We start from the raw sequence: 15,653 nt of genomic DNA, 5'->3' as shown, positions 1-15,653 counted from the left end.
CCCGTATCCATACATGTATCTGTACCCTCAAATCTAAAAATTTAGATCATGAAGGATCCGGCCTCTAGATCCACACCCTTATGAGACACCCGAGCAACTTAGCTTAGAATCATGTATGAAGCTCACATGTTTGTGTATTGTTGTTCAAAATCTTGTGCGGTTATGTGGTTTAAGCTGATGGAAGATTAATTTGAGAAGAATGAAATTTTCCATTGGATAAAACCTGTGTAATCTCATTCCATTTTCTGGTTAAGTACCGTTATGTGATGTCTCAGAGGAAAGCTAGTGGATGCATATCGATTTCTACACAAGGACACGGACATGGAATGTGGCTTCTCGTGGTCGGGAAATCCTGTTGGGAAGTAAGTGATGCTTCCATGCAAAGATGTTTTAGTTAAAGTAGTACTTTGTTTTACCACCACCATGTTATTTGTTCTTATTTTTTGGCCCTCTAGAGGAACTGATAGATCCGATGATAACGTTACTTGCAGGTATCGCGGGAAAAGGATGAGAATAGATTACTTTGTTGTATCTGAGAAAATGAAAGACAGGATTGTTTCATGCGAGATGCATGGACGAGGGATCGAATTGGATGGTAAGTTAATCTCAAAAAGGAAACAATACATGAACCTATTGGCTGCCTAGAAATTGTCAGAAAGAAGTAACTTTGTGACCTCAAAACGTTTACTAATATTCTACGATCGTCATAATTTTTACCCTAGCAGATTTCACTTCATTTTTCACTTTTAGGATCTCATCTTTCCTCCGATAAACCAGTAGCATATGTTTGTGTGTGATATGAAGTCTCACTAACATTAGCATCTTTCACGTATGCAGCTGGTTTTATTGTCGTTAACTGTGTGTTTTTCTTCTTCATGCCTGTTATTTTGCCGCGTATCTAAAGCTTAATATGTTGTATGAAATGGTAGGTTTCTATGGGAGTGACCATTGTCCAGTATCCCTTGAACTCTCTGTGAAGGATGATGCAGATACCAAACAAGGTTGAAATGATTGTGTTCAGACCTCAGTGTTCAGTACTATATATTTCATGCTAAAACACTACTTGTTGATTTTTATTTTTTTGGAATCCCTGGATAATCCGCAACCACTACAATCTCTGTCACAGCCTCTGCCTTTCGGGTGAGCACTTTGTGCGCACTGGGTAAACCCTCCTGTAACTTGCTGATCTTATTATTAGGGGTAATTTTCTAGCCCCAACTGCTAACCCCCTAGATTAAGCCTAATTATTTCAGTTCTTGGTTTCGTGCAAGTATGGACACATTCGTATTAATTTAATGACAAGATTTGTAACACACTGATAATGATGGTTTTGTCTTTTTTAGTGTGAAAATTTCTTGTTTTTCTTCTTTCCAAATTTACATATTAGAAGCGTTACAAAAAATACTCAAGTTACAATTTTTATAATTAAAAAATACATTTTTTCATAGGCAAAAGCCAAAGCCAAATAAGTTTTTGTCACGGTATGCCAGCTTAGAAACTTTTCTATTCTTAGTTCTTTTTTTGTTTTTTTTTGTTAATTTGTTTTTATTTTTATTCTAAGTGGAGGTCCAGATTATGATTAATTAATCAAGGTTAGGACATCACTTATGATTAGAAACATTATGTTAAACCTGATATGGATGATTAGACAAAGCGCAATATTGCCATTTTAAAACTCGTACAATAAACTCTAGTCGTTCAATTTAGCTTTGCGTAATGTAATAACAAGTTTATAGCGTTTTTAGTCACAAAAGAAAAAGAAATAAACTTTTTTGATTTTCTGGCAAGTCTAACTTGAATAATCAAAAGAAATCAAGAAAAAAAAAATTAGAAATGGAAACTTAATAGATATTTCCCACAATTTCAGGTGATTTACTGTTTTTGACATTCATGATTAATATTTTAGTCATTAATTTGACTTCAAGTCTCATTTTATTATAATTATAATTAATTAGAGAAACCTAAACGTATTTCGTAATAATTTCTTCTTAAGGGGAATATATTCATTGATTTAAAGAACCAATTAGTTAGCTCTTTTGGCCACCAAAATAAGCATATTAGCTTGATACCCACTTCCCAAATAAATTGATTTATACCAAATCAATGAATTATAAGATATGTCATTTATATATGTATTTATCGCTTAATTATGAGTAAGTAATGTGTATTCTTATTATTAATTAAAGTTGAATTTTCGTAATTGAATATAAACACTAAATATGAATATTTACGACAATAAACAAATGGTCTTTAATGTATACTAATACAAATTTTATGTTATTGTGCAATTTGCACTCACTATTCATTAGCTACGTCAATAGTTTTTGTTTTTTGATTAAATTAAGGTTAAAAATAAATTAAGGTTAAAAACAATATATATTATTCGAGGTAAAAAATTTAAGGGTCGTATTCAATTTTTATAGTTGCGTGTCTAATCTTACTTAAGTTCCATAAAAGAAAAATTATTTATGCAGTTTGCCTATCAAAAACGAGTTTCTTAAAAATAATCATGTTATTTGCTTTAGTATTATTTTAAAAAGACATAAAATATTATATAACAGTAAAAGATCGAATCCATGTTAATGAAATATTATTATAAACAATAATTTTTATTAAAAATAGGTTTGATTACATAATAATATTATAGAGATTATATATAAGTCAACTAAATATCATGTTCTAAAATAATATTTTTTAATTCGAATGAAAAATTATTCTATTAAACCAGTTGTCTTTTTCATCAAAAAGAATGTATAGTAAACCAGCGGCCAGTAAAAAGCAGTATGCCAGTATTGGCATAATAAATATATTTGATCTTGAATTTGTTTTAAATTTTAAACTTGATCTTTAATTTTTATAATAAATAAACAGATATTTTAACTATTTAAATTTTAAATAAATAGATAAATACATGAGTCCTACATGGTAAAATACACATAGAATATATGTCTATTTGTTCAACTTTATACAAATTTGAGTGTTTACTTGTACACACACAAAATTAAAGAATATAAATATAATTTAAAATCAAATTAAAGGATATATTTATGTATTGTCAAACTTAAAGTGATGATTTATATTATAAAAATAATATAAATATATTTACTTAATAATTACTAGAATATCTTCAATGAGGCAGGCAACAAGCCAGTAATTATTGGTCTCCTTAAATTGTGAAGATGGTCAAATTCATTTATTTATTTTTAATTAGTGGTACAGGAAAAGAAAAATGAAAGATTAGAGGGGAATGTAAAAGTTCAGATATTCAATTAAAAAATTATTAAATTTTTTGATGAGGATTAAATTTTGATCCTAAAATTGATCATTTATGTTGTTTGTTATATATATTAGGTCTAATTTTGACTCACAAGTAGTAAAGATCGATATTTCACTTTTCTAAAGAGCTACAATTAAAAGTATTATAGAAAATTATTTTTAATAAAAATGTACTATGACACGTGAAATTTATTTATTTTATGGGAGAGCTCAATTTATTAAAAAGACAAATAAATTTGTTAACTAGTCTCGAAAGAGAGGTCTTTTTTATGGTTCTGAAGTCCCTTTGATTAAATAGCAAGTTGATAATTTCACAAGTCAACAGGCAAATGTGAACGCGATGAAAAGCCTAATATTTTAGTGACAATAAATTTTTAACAGTTAGGAACTTATTCATTTCACTGTGAAGCTCAATTAATGAAAAGGGTTAATGAATTTGCTAATCAATTTCGAAAAATAGGTCTTTCTTATGAATTTGAAATCTCGTTGATTAAAAGGCAAGCCTATCATTTCACAAGTCAAACAGGCGAGCGCGTGAGGTGAGAGTAGATGTGAGCTTGATGAAAAGTCTAACAATTTCAAAGAAAAGTATAACGATAACTAAATATCTTGAAAAGTAGGAACTTATTCATTTTACTCGGAATCTTAATTAATAAAAAGGGCTAATAAATTTACTATTCAGTCCCGAAAAATAGATCTTTCTTATGATTCTGAAATCTCTTTGATTAAAAGGCAAACCTATCATTTCACAAGTCAAACAGGCGTGCGCGTGACGTGTGAGTAGATGTGAGCTTGATTAAAAGTCTAACGATTTCAATGAAAAGTAATTTTTAACGGTAACTAAATATTTTGAAATGTAGGAACTTATAAATTTAACTCGAAATCTCAATTAATAAAAAGGGCTAATAAATTTACTAGACAGTCTCGAGAAATAAGTCTTTCTTATGATTCTAAAATCTATTTAATTAAAAGGCAAGTCTATCATTTAACAAGTCAAATAGGTGTGTGAGGCGAGAGTCGATGTGAACTCACGGAAAGTCTAATGATTTTAATGAGAAAAAAGTTTTCAACGGTAACTAAATATTTGACATGTGAAAACTTATTCATTTTACATTGAAGCTCAAGTAATGAAAAGAACAAACCGACAAATCTATAAATGATCCCAGACTAAAAGATACAATTAAAAAAAGTAATTTCGAACAGTCAACTTATAATTTTTAGGCAAATTATATATTAATTTGATCGATCTAATTATATTTATTGACTATTATTTTGATGAAAGTCGGATAGTTATAGAAGCGGAGTGTTATTAGATTGACAAAAGATTGAATATAGTGAAACCATGGTGTCATTTTACTCAGAAGCTCAATTAATAAAAACGACTAATAAATTTATTAATCGATCTCGAAAAATAGGTCTTTCTTATGATTTTGAAATCTCTTTGATTAAAAGACAAGTTTATCATTTCACAAGTCAAACAGGCGTGCGCGTGAGGTGTGAGTAGATGTGAGCTTGATGAAAAGTCTAACAATTTCAATGAAAAGTAATTTTTAACGATAATTAAATATTTCAAAATGTAGGAACTTATTCATTTTACTTCGAATCTCAATTAATAAAAAAAAAGCTAATAAATTTACTATTCAGTCCCGAAAAATAGGTCTTTCTTATTATTTTGAAATCTCTTTGATTAAAAGGCAAGTCTATCATTTCACAAGTCAAACAGGCGTGCACGTGAGGTGTTAGTAGACGTGAGCTTGATGAAAAGTCTAACAATTTCAATGAAAAGTAATTTTTAACGGTAATTAAATATTTCAAAATGTAGAAACTTATTCATTTTACTCAGAATCTCAATTAATAAAAAAGGCTAATAAATTTACTATTCAGTCCCGAAAAATAGGTCTTTCTTATTATTTTGAAATCTCTTTGATTGAAAGGCAAGTCTATCACTTCACAAGTCAAACAAGCGTGCGCGTGAGGTGTGAGTAGATGTGAGCTTGATGAAAAGTCTAACAATTTCAATGAGAAGTAATTTTTAACGGTAACTAAATATTTCAAAACGTTGGAACTTATTCATTTTACTCGAAATCTCAATTAATAAAAAAGGACTAATAAATTTACTAATCAGTCTCGTAAAATAAATCTTTCTTATGATTCTGAAATCTCTTTAATTAAAAGACAAGTCTATCATTTAACAAGTCAAACAGGAGCGTAAGGCGAGAGTATATTTGAACTCAATGGAAAGTCTAATGATTTTAAAGGAAAAAGCTTTCCAACGTTAACTAAATATTTGACATGTGAAAACTTATTCATCTTACATTGTAGCTCAAGTAATGAGAAAACGAACCGACAAATCTAGAAATGAATCCGAACTAAAAGATAAAATTAGAAAAAAGCAATTTCGAATAGTCAACTTATAATCTTAGGCAAATTATATATTTATTTTGATCGATCTAACTATATTTGTTTGATTATTATTTTGATTTTCCATGAAAGTTATTAGATTGGCAAAAGAGTGAATATAGTGCAACCACAGTGTCATTTTCAAGAGTTATTTAGCTGTAGAAACACAAATAAAAAACTCACAATCCCTGCTCTGCCCCTTTTTTTTCTATCCTCTGTTTTTTTCTTTTTTTCTTTTTTGGCACAAAGAACAGAGGAGAAATAGCTCTAACTGCTAGTATAAAAATTACTTCTTTCTGCTATAAATATCAAAGAGAAAAATGGGAGAATAGAGAATCTCAACACCTATTTCTCTCTCTTCTTTCTCTCTCTCTCTGTTTCTTTATCCTTCTTCCACAATGTTTTTTCTCTTGTAGATCTTACTGATATATGTGTTTTGGGTGTACTAAAAAAAATAAAATACTACTAATTATTTGATTAATGGCAGAGGCAAGTGGTAACATTGAGGTATTTTCATGGTTGAAAACCCTACCAGTGGCACCAGAGTATCATCCAACCCTAGAAGAATTTCAAGATCCCATTGCTTACATTTTCAAGATCGAAAAGGAAGCTTCTAAGTATGGAATTTGCAAAATTGTACCTCCAGTACCTGCACCACCGAAGAAAACTGCTCTTGCTAACCTTAACCGGTCACTGTCAGCTCGGGCCGGTTCTAATGGCCCAACATTTACTACTAGGCAGCAGCAGATCGGGTTTTGTCCGAGGAAGCACCGACCCGTTAAGAAACCCGTTTGGCAAAGCGGAGAAACCTATACGGTTCAGCAATTTCAGGCTAAAGCTAAAGCCTTTGAGAAGAATTACTTGAGAAAGAATTCAAAGAGAGCATTGACACCTCTTGAAGTGGAAACCCTTTATTGGAAAGCCACTGTGGATAAACCCTTTTCGGTGGAGTATGCAAATGATATGCCAGGTTCTGCATTTGCGCCAAAGAAGGCTTCTTTGGCAGCAGGGGGTATTGGGGAAGTGAGTACTCTGGCAGATACAGAGTGGAATATGAGAGGAGTGTCAAGGTCAAAAGGGTCTTTACTGAAGTTCATGAAAGAGGAGATCCCAGGGGTAACTTCCCCTATGGTGTATCTTGCCATGATGTTTAGTTGGTTTGCTTGGCATGTCGAGGATCATGACTTGCATAGCTTGAATTACCTGCATATGGGTTCTGGGAAGACTTGGTATGGTGTGCCCAGGGATGCAGCGGTGGCATTTGAAGAGGTGATCAGGGTCCAAGGTTATGCAGGAGAAACTAATCCTCTTGGTGAGTCTAATTGGCACTCCTAGTATGCGAAAGTATTGATATTTGCTCAAGTGTTTGTCCTGTTTTCTGTCATCTGTACCTTTAATTATGAGAAGCATAAGTCATTACCTTCTTTTGTTTAGTTGTTTGCCAGCAGTGGATTATGCAAATTTGAACTGAATATGAGGGGCTTCTTCTACTCTTGGCCAGTCTATGAACAAACAGATTCCCCAACTTCGTCTCTTTTTGCAGTTCACTGCAAAATAATACAAAGCTCTGTTTACCAATGTCCAGGGATATAATTCTCTGTTAAGTTGTACATGGTTATTCTTAAACAAGTACTTTGTTCTGCAACAAGTTTGATCACTTTGTTGCTATTTGATGATTGACCTCAGTTACTGTTTAGATTAATTCTAGTTATATATTTGTCACATTACATCTTTAACTAGTATACACAGTGAGCTTGAACTCTATACCTTTGTATTTTCTTTCAGTTACCTTTGCTACACTTGGGGAGAAGACCACAGTCATGTCACCTGAAGTACTGCTTAGTGCTGGTATTCCATGCTGCAGGTGAAATACTGGTGTTGCATTTCCTTTTTGTGTTATTGGTGGTCTACAAATGAATATTGTTGGCATTGTGATGGCCTCTGGGTTTTATGCTTCTTGTTTTGTGTACATAGAGGATATTTTCTGTAAGCTTTTAAGCTGAATGGGTATAGGTTTCATGACAGAGAACTCAAGTGGAATAAGAGCAAGCCAGATAATGTATTTTCTGCTGGAGAAGACACTTATATGAGAACCATTTGTTGCTGGTTTTGGGGGAAACCTGTCAATAGTATTTTAACTATAGAGTGGCTAATAGCTGTGTCATTTCCGACATATTAAGGATTGCTTTTTTAAGCCTTCTAATTGTTTTCCCAGTAAACTCTATTAGATGAACGTAGATACATCATCTTTGTGGATGCATGATATATTATTATATTAATCTGGCGACAAGACACCATTTCAATTCCTGACTATCCTTTTTGAATTCAGGCTGGTGCAAAATGCTGGAGAGTTTGTTGTTACCTTTCCACGAGCCTATCACTCAGGGTTTAGTCATGGTAAGACAGTTTCTTTGTTAAATATAATTATGTATTGGATGTATTTGTTCCTCTGTAGTTGTAGTGAAGGAAGATGATGACAATTTTTGGGCTTTGTACAATTTTAAAATTTAGGATTTAATTGCGGGGAGGCTTCTAATATTGCTACTCCTGAGTGGCTGAGAGTCGCAAAAGATGCTGCAATCCGTAGAGCATCAATTAATTGTCCTCCAATGGTGTCACATTTCCAGTTGCTTTATGATCTTGCACTTTCACTGTGTTCAAGGTTTGTTTTCTTGCCATAGGTAAATTTGATTATACTATTTTCCTGAATTATTGGAACCTTAAGGTAAATAATAATAGACTTCCTATAGACCTTTCCGTAAGTTTCGCTTCGTAACACTAATTTCTCTTTTGGTTTTTGATATTATGCTTACCTTCCTTGTTTTGCTTTATTGCTTTGTTTGTGACGATTCTTTAACCCATTTATTGATGTAAAAGATTAACAATTTGACTAATTAATATATTCCTTCATTTAATGAATTCATAACATCTTTTTATAAAGAAATCATTTAAAATAAAATTGGTGGTTTGAATTGCTGGAATTATTTTAATAAACAGGTTTTAACAACTTCAGAATTACACAAAAAAAGGAGGTAAACAAGGAAAGAAAGAAATAATAGGATATACCTAAAATGAAGAAGGTTTCCTATGGAATAAGAAAAGAAACATACCACAGAATACCCCATTTCCATTTCAAACATAAAATAATAGGTTTTGGAAAGAGGCTTGATGAGGAGGGAAGAAGAACGAAGAATTAGCGTTCGAACTTCCGAATTCCTATGACCAGAACTTGTATTTTAGTAAATGAAGTATAAAAAATAACAGATGTTGGAAATTGAAGAAGAGAATCGTGCATAACAAGAAGTACAGTGACGGCCTTGCTCTTGAGCCAAACGAGGGTTTGGTTTAATCATCATGGGAACAAATACACTTTTCCTCTCCTATGTTTCAAGAGATAGACATAGAGAGCAAATGGATGGGTGATTATGACAGTCATTTTCCTTTTACTTTTTTTCAACGGCAAAAACAACACCGTTACTTGTCTCGGGTAGTTGCGTTGTTTTGACTAAAACAAAGATGGTGGTTTGAAGTTGCTGAATAAAAAAAAGATGTTTATAAAATTAATTAAACAGAAGAGTATATTAGTAAGGGCAAATTAGGCAAACAATAGAATTTTCACATTAATGGTAAACAAATTAAAAGTTAAAACAAAAACTACTACGCCTCAGTCCCAAAAATTGTTGCAAAGAAATAAAAACAAGAAAGATACATGTAGTATTGTAAACCACAAGAAAATTTAGTGTTACGAAGCGAAATACGAGGGACATGTAGTATAAATACATTCTATTTGTCAAGCCTTTTCGAAGGAGATATAAGGAAAATGACTGACATAGCTTGTATAGAGAAATTTCTATGTCAGTCTCTTTTTTTTTCCAGTTCAAAAAAAAAAAAAAACTGACATAGAAATTTGTCTATACAAGCTATTCCATTTTCTTCAATTTCACCTTATTTTTTTTAATTACATAAATTATAGGTATCTGTATTGAATTTCTCTGTTGATTTGTACCCAAAATTAATTGACCGAATCAGGTACAGATCCCACACCCACGCAGTGGTGACATGGGTGCGGCAGCGAAATTGAAGAGTTCGAGCAACTTAGATATTTTGATGTAGTTACCTTATGCCCATCTCCGACAATTTTCTAAAAAATGTTTGACCTTCTAATGTTTATTAGATCACCTTACTCCTTAAAAGATTAGGAATTTATTGCAGTAATTTTTCTTTTTTAACGTTTTATTTATTTAGTTTTAACACTGATGTATCGCGATGGTTATTTTATGAGACCACATGTTTAATGTTCCTACCAATCTATGCAAGGAAATTAGACCCTTTTAGGGAAGCTGATCAATGCAGTTCTGTTCACATGCCAATCCTTTTTTTCTGCTTTAGCATATTATAAAGGGGTTTGGGAGTGTGGATGGACAATGTTTCATGATAGTTTCAGGTATTGTGCAGATTGACTGTGTCTTACTCTTAGTTTTTTTCTGAGGTTACCGGATTCAAGGATGTCCTCCCACTCTTTCTGCATTACATTTTTTCTTGCCATTGCTGCTGTTTCTTTCTGTAGCTTAATCTTATATAGTATAAGGAAACCATCAAAAGACTGGATCCTTCCTGATGATTTCATCTTTGTACATACAGTTGCAAGTAATGTTAAATTGACCTTGATAAATAGTAAGTTCTGCATTCCTGCATCTAAAGGGTCACACGGACTGATTATATATGTTTGATTAAATCGCTGCTTCACTCGATTTATGGTGGTTTAAACCTATTGAATACGGCAATATGTTTTACAATCTCTTCAGAACATCATGTATGTTAGGTAAGGATCTCTGTGTTGGTTTCTTTAGCATCTTTAATCTTCTACTGCAGAGTACCAAAGAACATTAGAATAGAACCAAGGAGTTCTCGCCTGAAGGACAAGAAAAAGAGTGAAGGAGATATGTTGGTCAAAGAACTATTTGTTGAAGATTTAAACTCTAACAATTATCTTCTTCACATTCTTGGAGAAGGATCACCTGTTGTACTTCTCCCTCAAAACTCTCCAGGGATTTCTATTTGCTCTAATTTAGTAGCTGGATCCCAGTCAAAGGTAAATTCCAGGTTGTTCCCCAGTTCATCCAATTCAGATCACGAGGTGAAGAGTAAAAAAGATTCCGCATATGATGATCTCAAACTAGGCAGGAAACAAGGGATGAAACAATATGCAGGCATCTCTTTAGAGAAGGGAAAGTACTCTTCTTGGCACACTGGTAACAGACTGCCAGACTCTGGCAGAAAGGATGATGCCCAATCCTCTCCAGAAACCGAAAAAGTGAACCTGGACACCGCAAGAGGAATGACTTACAAATGCGATACACTGTCGGAGCAAGGACTTTTTTCTTGTGCAACTTGTGGGATCCTATGTTATACGTGTGTGGCCATAATTCGACCAACAGAAGCAGCTGCTCGTCATTTGATGTCATCTGATTATAGTGATTTCAATGGCTGGACAGGAAGTGTAAGTGGCGTAACTGCTACTGGTAGGGACCCAAATGCTGCAGAATCAGATTCCAGTTCTGGTATCTTCTTCATGAAATGATCTGTTGCGAATTATGCAATTTCTAATGTTTTAAATCCTGTCTCTTTTTTTTACTCACGTATCTGGTTGGCAGGACAAGTTATGGTTAAGCTTTATGTGTTGATTGCAGGACGGTTTGTTAAAAGGGCTCCTGCCTTGATTGATGACCCAGTAGAGTCATCTGATCGAATTCAGAAATTGAATAATGGAAGTGTAGAAGAGCTTTCAAGGACCAACGCACGTAAAGAAACTTCTTCCCTTGGCCTGTTGGCTTTAGCTTATGCCAATTCGTCAGATTCTGATGAAGATGAGATTGAAGTAGATATTCCTGTTGAAGCTTGTGAAAGCAGACATACAGAGTCTGAGGATGAGGTTTTTCTCCGAGTTATTGATCCTTACGGAAACCACAGACAAAAAAGAGCTGTATCTCAAGGTAGAAACTGTCAAAAATTTGACAATTCCGTTCAGTTGGAGAATGAAAGTTACCCATCAGGGGAATCAAATACTTTATTTGGTAGGTCAAGCCATCAACCAAGGTCCCATCAAGTCCCTGCAAAGTGTATTTCCAATATAAGGGAAATAGCACAAAACAATGCTGTTGCTCCATTTGATAATGCACGTATGCAATTTACTTCAACATCTGATGAAGACTCTTTCAGAATACATGTATTCTGTCTCCAGCATGCTGTACAAGTAGAAGAACAGCTCCGTCGAATTGGTGGAGCACATATTTCTCTTCTTTGTCATCCAGGTGAGCTCTAATTTGGTTTCTGACTAAATAGCTTACTCTTGCTGCAACAAGCTTTTCGTAAGGCAAGGGTATCCAATGTTCATCTAGGGAGAAAAACAGAGTTTTGGTCCCAGTTGCACCTGAGTATGTGTTAATAATCATCTGTTAAATGAGATATATTTTCAATCATGATTTTAAAGATGATGTGTAACTGCTACTATTCTCTAGGAAAAAAAAGGTTACTGATAGACTTCATTAGGTAGTTTTGAGAAATATACAAGACTATCTGACTGAAAACATCAAGTGGTTACCATGAAAGGTAAGATTGGGAGAAAAACTGCTTCTTCTTTTATGTACTCATGTAGCTATAGTGTTGGTCTTATCACCCAATTATTCTGATCTTGTGGTTCAGTCACTTGGTATGATTCTTTTGCATATCCTTGACACATCTTGAGATATTGGCAGACTATCCCAAGCTAGAAGCTCAAGCTAAACAAGTGGCTGAAGAGTTGGGGAGTGATCATTTCTGGAGAGAGATTTCATTCCGCGAGGCCAGTAAAGAAGATGAGGAAATGATACAATCAGCTTTGGAAAGTGAAGAAGCTATACATGGCAATGGGGACTGGACTGTGAAATTAGACATCAACCTCTTCTACAGTGCCAATCTAAGCCGTTCTCCTCTCTATAGTAAACAGATGCCTTATAACTTCATTATATACAATGCATTTGGTCGTGATTCTCCAGATAATACCCCAGAAAAATCAGAGTATACTGGGAGAGGGTTAGGGAAGCAGAGGAGAGCAATTGTTGCTGGAAAATGGTGTGGTAAAGTCTGGATGTCTAGTCAGGTTCATCCTCTGCTTGCTGAGAGGACTATTGATGAAGAACAAGAACAGAACAAAAGCATCTCAGCCCTGATTAAGATTGAGGTGAAGTCTGAGAGACCACGTGAAAGGACTCCGACTGGTAAAACTGTCGCTACAACTTGCAAGACTGGAAAAAAGAGGAGTAGTACAGCAGCAAGTAGGAATGCTTCGAATGCTCAATTAATAATAGCAGATGATCATGATGATTCTTTACTTAGTAGTATCCTTCAGCAGCACCGGAGGAAAACTAATCTTAGGAGTAAGAGAATTAAATATGAGACTCCTGAACCTCAAAAGGATGTTGATAAGAAGAAGATATTTGGCTCACTCATTGATGATGATCCAGATGGTGGGCCTAGCACCCGTCTGAGGAAAAGAATTCCAAAACCGAGCAACGAGTCGCCCGCCAAGTCGGTGAAGGCCAAACCAGCTCCAACTAAGCAGCACGAAAGCAAGAAAGGTCCCAAGGTCAAACTTCCTTTTGCAAATAGCATTGCAAAGAAAGAACCAGTAACGAAGGGTCCTAGAAGTAATATAGGTAAAAGGATGAGGGAGGAAGGAGAATTTCATTGTGACTTGGAAGGGTGCAGTATGAGTTTTAGCTCAAAGCAGGAGCTTACATTGCATAAAAAGAATGTTTGTCCTGTCGAAGGGTGCAAGAAGAAGTTCTTCTCACACAAGTATTTGGTACAGCATCGACGGGTTCATATGGACGACCGTCCTCTGAAATGCCCTTGGAAGGGCTGCAAGATGACTTTTAAGTGGGCATGGGCTCGAACTGAACACATAAGAGTTCATACAGGTGCACGTCCTTATGCTTGTTCTGAGATCGGGTGTGGCCAGACATTTCGTTTTGTGTCAGATTTCAGTCGTCACAAGAGGAAGACAGGTCATATTTCGAAGAAAGGAAGAAGTTGACTACGAAAGCAAATTGTAATTTGACATGACTGATGGAACTGTTCAGTTAACAGACATAGGGGTAGGTGTAGGATCAAGTTTCGTTTTGTAAGTCTCTCTTGGTACCAGAGAACTCTCCTCAGTCAAGGTACCTCATTGGCCCCATTCATTGATTTGAAGTAGTTCAAATGCTTCAATCCTGTAAGAATTATTTCCAAAATCAAGGAATTTAACATTTGAAATGAAATGTGGAAGTGGATTCTTCTTCTTCTTCTTTTTCTCTTTTACCATTCTTCTCTTGTTCAGTTGCTGCAGGATTGGACTCTTGGTATGCTCTTCTATTTTATGTGTTTACTACATCATCATACAATATTTACCTGAGGAAAAGATCTAAGCATGCTCATCTTCATCTAAAGTTTTAGACTAGATCAAAGAATTCAGTCATTTGTTTTCTACATTTATATCTTCCTTCTTTTTTTCCAGAATGCTCTGTCTAGCTTTTTTACTATTTTCGCTATGATTTCTTCACTTCCGTTATTATTATTTTGATTGTCTTTTCTTGAATCAAGTGCATTTATTTATCGCCCTTTTATCATTTTTCTTATATATTTGGGTGTCAGACTCAAGAGGACCATAATTTACTGTTGATATATTGTACTATTGTATTTCATAATACAACTATATTGATACAACTTAACAAATATCGATCAAGTAAATTAAAAATAAATATTGGTAAAGTAAATTAAAAATATAAAATCATTTCGTGAAGTATAAAATAACAAAACAATTGAAAGAGAATTGTTGTGATTATATTTTTATAATTATTAAGGATACAATGTGCTCTAAAACTAATTCAAAGAAAAAGAGAAGTGTGTATATATATGTATTGTTGATTCTGAAGTAAGTTTATGAGCTTTTCGTATCATAAATAAATATAATCAAATGAAAATTAAAGGTTCCATTGAATTTTTAAGCAATTTCATATGTATCAGCAAAATATATTTTATACAACTATTAAAGTGCTTAAAAATTATTTTGACTTAAAAACATTTAAATGAGTATTCGGAACAAGTACTTCTTCCATGTTATATTACTTATCCATATTACTAAAACTATTTATCTCACATTATTATTAATTTACCAAACTAAGATAGAATTAATTAATAAATTTCCTATAATCTAGTCAAAATTAATTCTTTTTGAACATATAAATAGAACTGATCACCTGCATAAATGTTAGTTATAAAGTTTCAAAAAAAATCATTATTAATCTTAATATTGATGGATAAGACACATAAATAAAATATATCAAAATAAGTTAAAATGTAAGTAAAATTAATCTTCATATTTATAAAATTGACAAATCATATAAAATCAGAGGGAATATTACATAAAAAGTTATATTGAATTTCACAAAACATAAAACATTCTCGTATTTTTTACCTAACAAAAACGTGTAATAAGTCTACTAAATATCTCTTACAAACATTTTGTACAAAATTCATGCGAGTCCAATGAATACTCAGTTTGCTTTCACAACTTTTGTATGCAATAAATGTTACTTTTCTTTGACGTAGGAGATTGATAAAGTTTGCACTAAAAACATCTTCATAGTTCATTTTTATTTGTTTATAATTTAATTTGATTTTTTTAAAAAAATAAATCATACATATATAAATCTTAAGCTGTGGCACCGTCACAGATTAACATTTTCTTAAATTTTATTTATTTATAAAACTAGTCTTTTCTTTTCATGAAAAGTTATGACTTTTATAAAAGGTTGTGACCTTCCCGAAGGATCATTGTGACTTTTCCAAAGAGTTGTGACATTTTTCATAAGGCACAATAAATTTTTGTTCACACTATCTTTTATTGTCTATAAATAGAGGGAGTTCCTTTCATTTTGAAGCAACGAAAATTCTAA

At 33.2% G+C, this 15,653-nt stretch overlaps 2 protein-coding genes across 2 annotated transcripts in view; both read left to right on the top strand.

Moving 5' to 3' along the window:
• The window catches only part of LOC107012176 (DNA-(apurinic or apyrimidinic site) lyase), a 10,413-nt gene extending 9,062 nt beyond the window's left edge, over nt 1-1,351 (top strand). The window contains exons 7-9 of the mRNA XM_015211944.2: nt 276-362; nt 492-595; nt 930-1,351. Coding sequence (XP_015067430.1) covers nt 276-362; nt 492-595; nt 930-1,006 — 268 coding nt within the window. The 3' untranslated portion in view covers nt 1,007-1,351. The remainder of the gene's footprint in view (nt 1-275; nt 363-491; nt 596-929) is intronic.
• Nucleotides 1,352-5,867: 4,516 nt separating this feature from the next.
• LOC107014606 (lysine-specific demethylase REF6) lies at nt 5,868-14,014 on the top strand. Its single transcript, XM_015214583.2, has 7 exons — nt 5,868-6,988; nt 7,462-7,540; nt 8,006-8,073; nt 8,188-8,338; nt 10,549-11,237; nt 11,367-11,987; nt 12,432-14,014. Exons 1-7 carry the CDS (start codon nt 6,157-6,159, stop codon nt 13,748-13,750), a joined length of 3,759 nt encoding a protein of 1,252 aa, XP_015070069.1. The 5' UTR covers nt 5,868-6,156; the 3' UTR covers nt 13,751-14,014.
• Nucleotides 14,015-15,653: the final 1,639 nt, after the last annotated feature.

This window comes from Solanum pennellii, chromosome 3 (genome assembly GCF_001406875.1).
Source record: "Solanum pennellii chromosome 3, SPENNV200".
In the NCBI taxonomy this organism is placed as follows: Eukaryota; Viridiplantae; Streptophyta; class Magnoliopsida; order Solanales; family Solanaceae; genus Solanum; species Solanum pennellii.
This window is presented reverse-complemented; position numbering and strand designations above follow the sequence as displayed.

Bases quoted from the DNA above. Each gene is read 5' to 3' on its own strand.
- LOC107014606 (XM_015214583.2), top strand. From the start codon at position 6,157: ATGGCAGAGGCAAGTGGTAACATTGAGGTATTTTCATGGTTGAAAACC. The intron at 6,989-7,461 runs GTGAGTCTAATT...ATTTTCTTTCAG, and splicing joins AGGAGAAACTAATCCTCTTG to TTACCTTTGCTACACTTGGG. The intron at 8,074-8,187 runs GTAAGACAGTTT...TTTAAAATTTAG, and splicing joins TCACTCAGGGTTTAGTCATG to GATTTAATTGCGGGGAGGCT.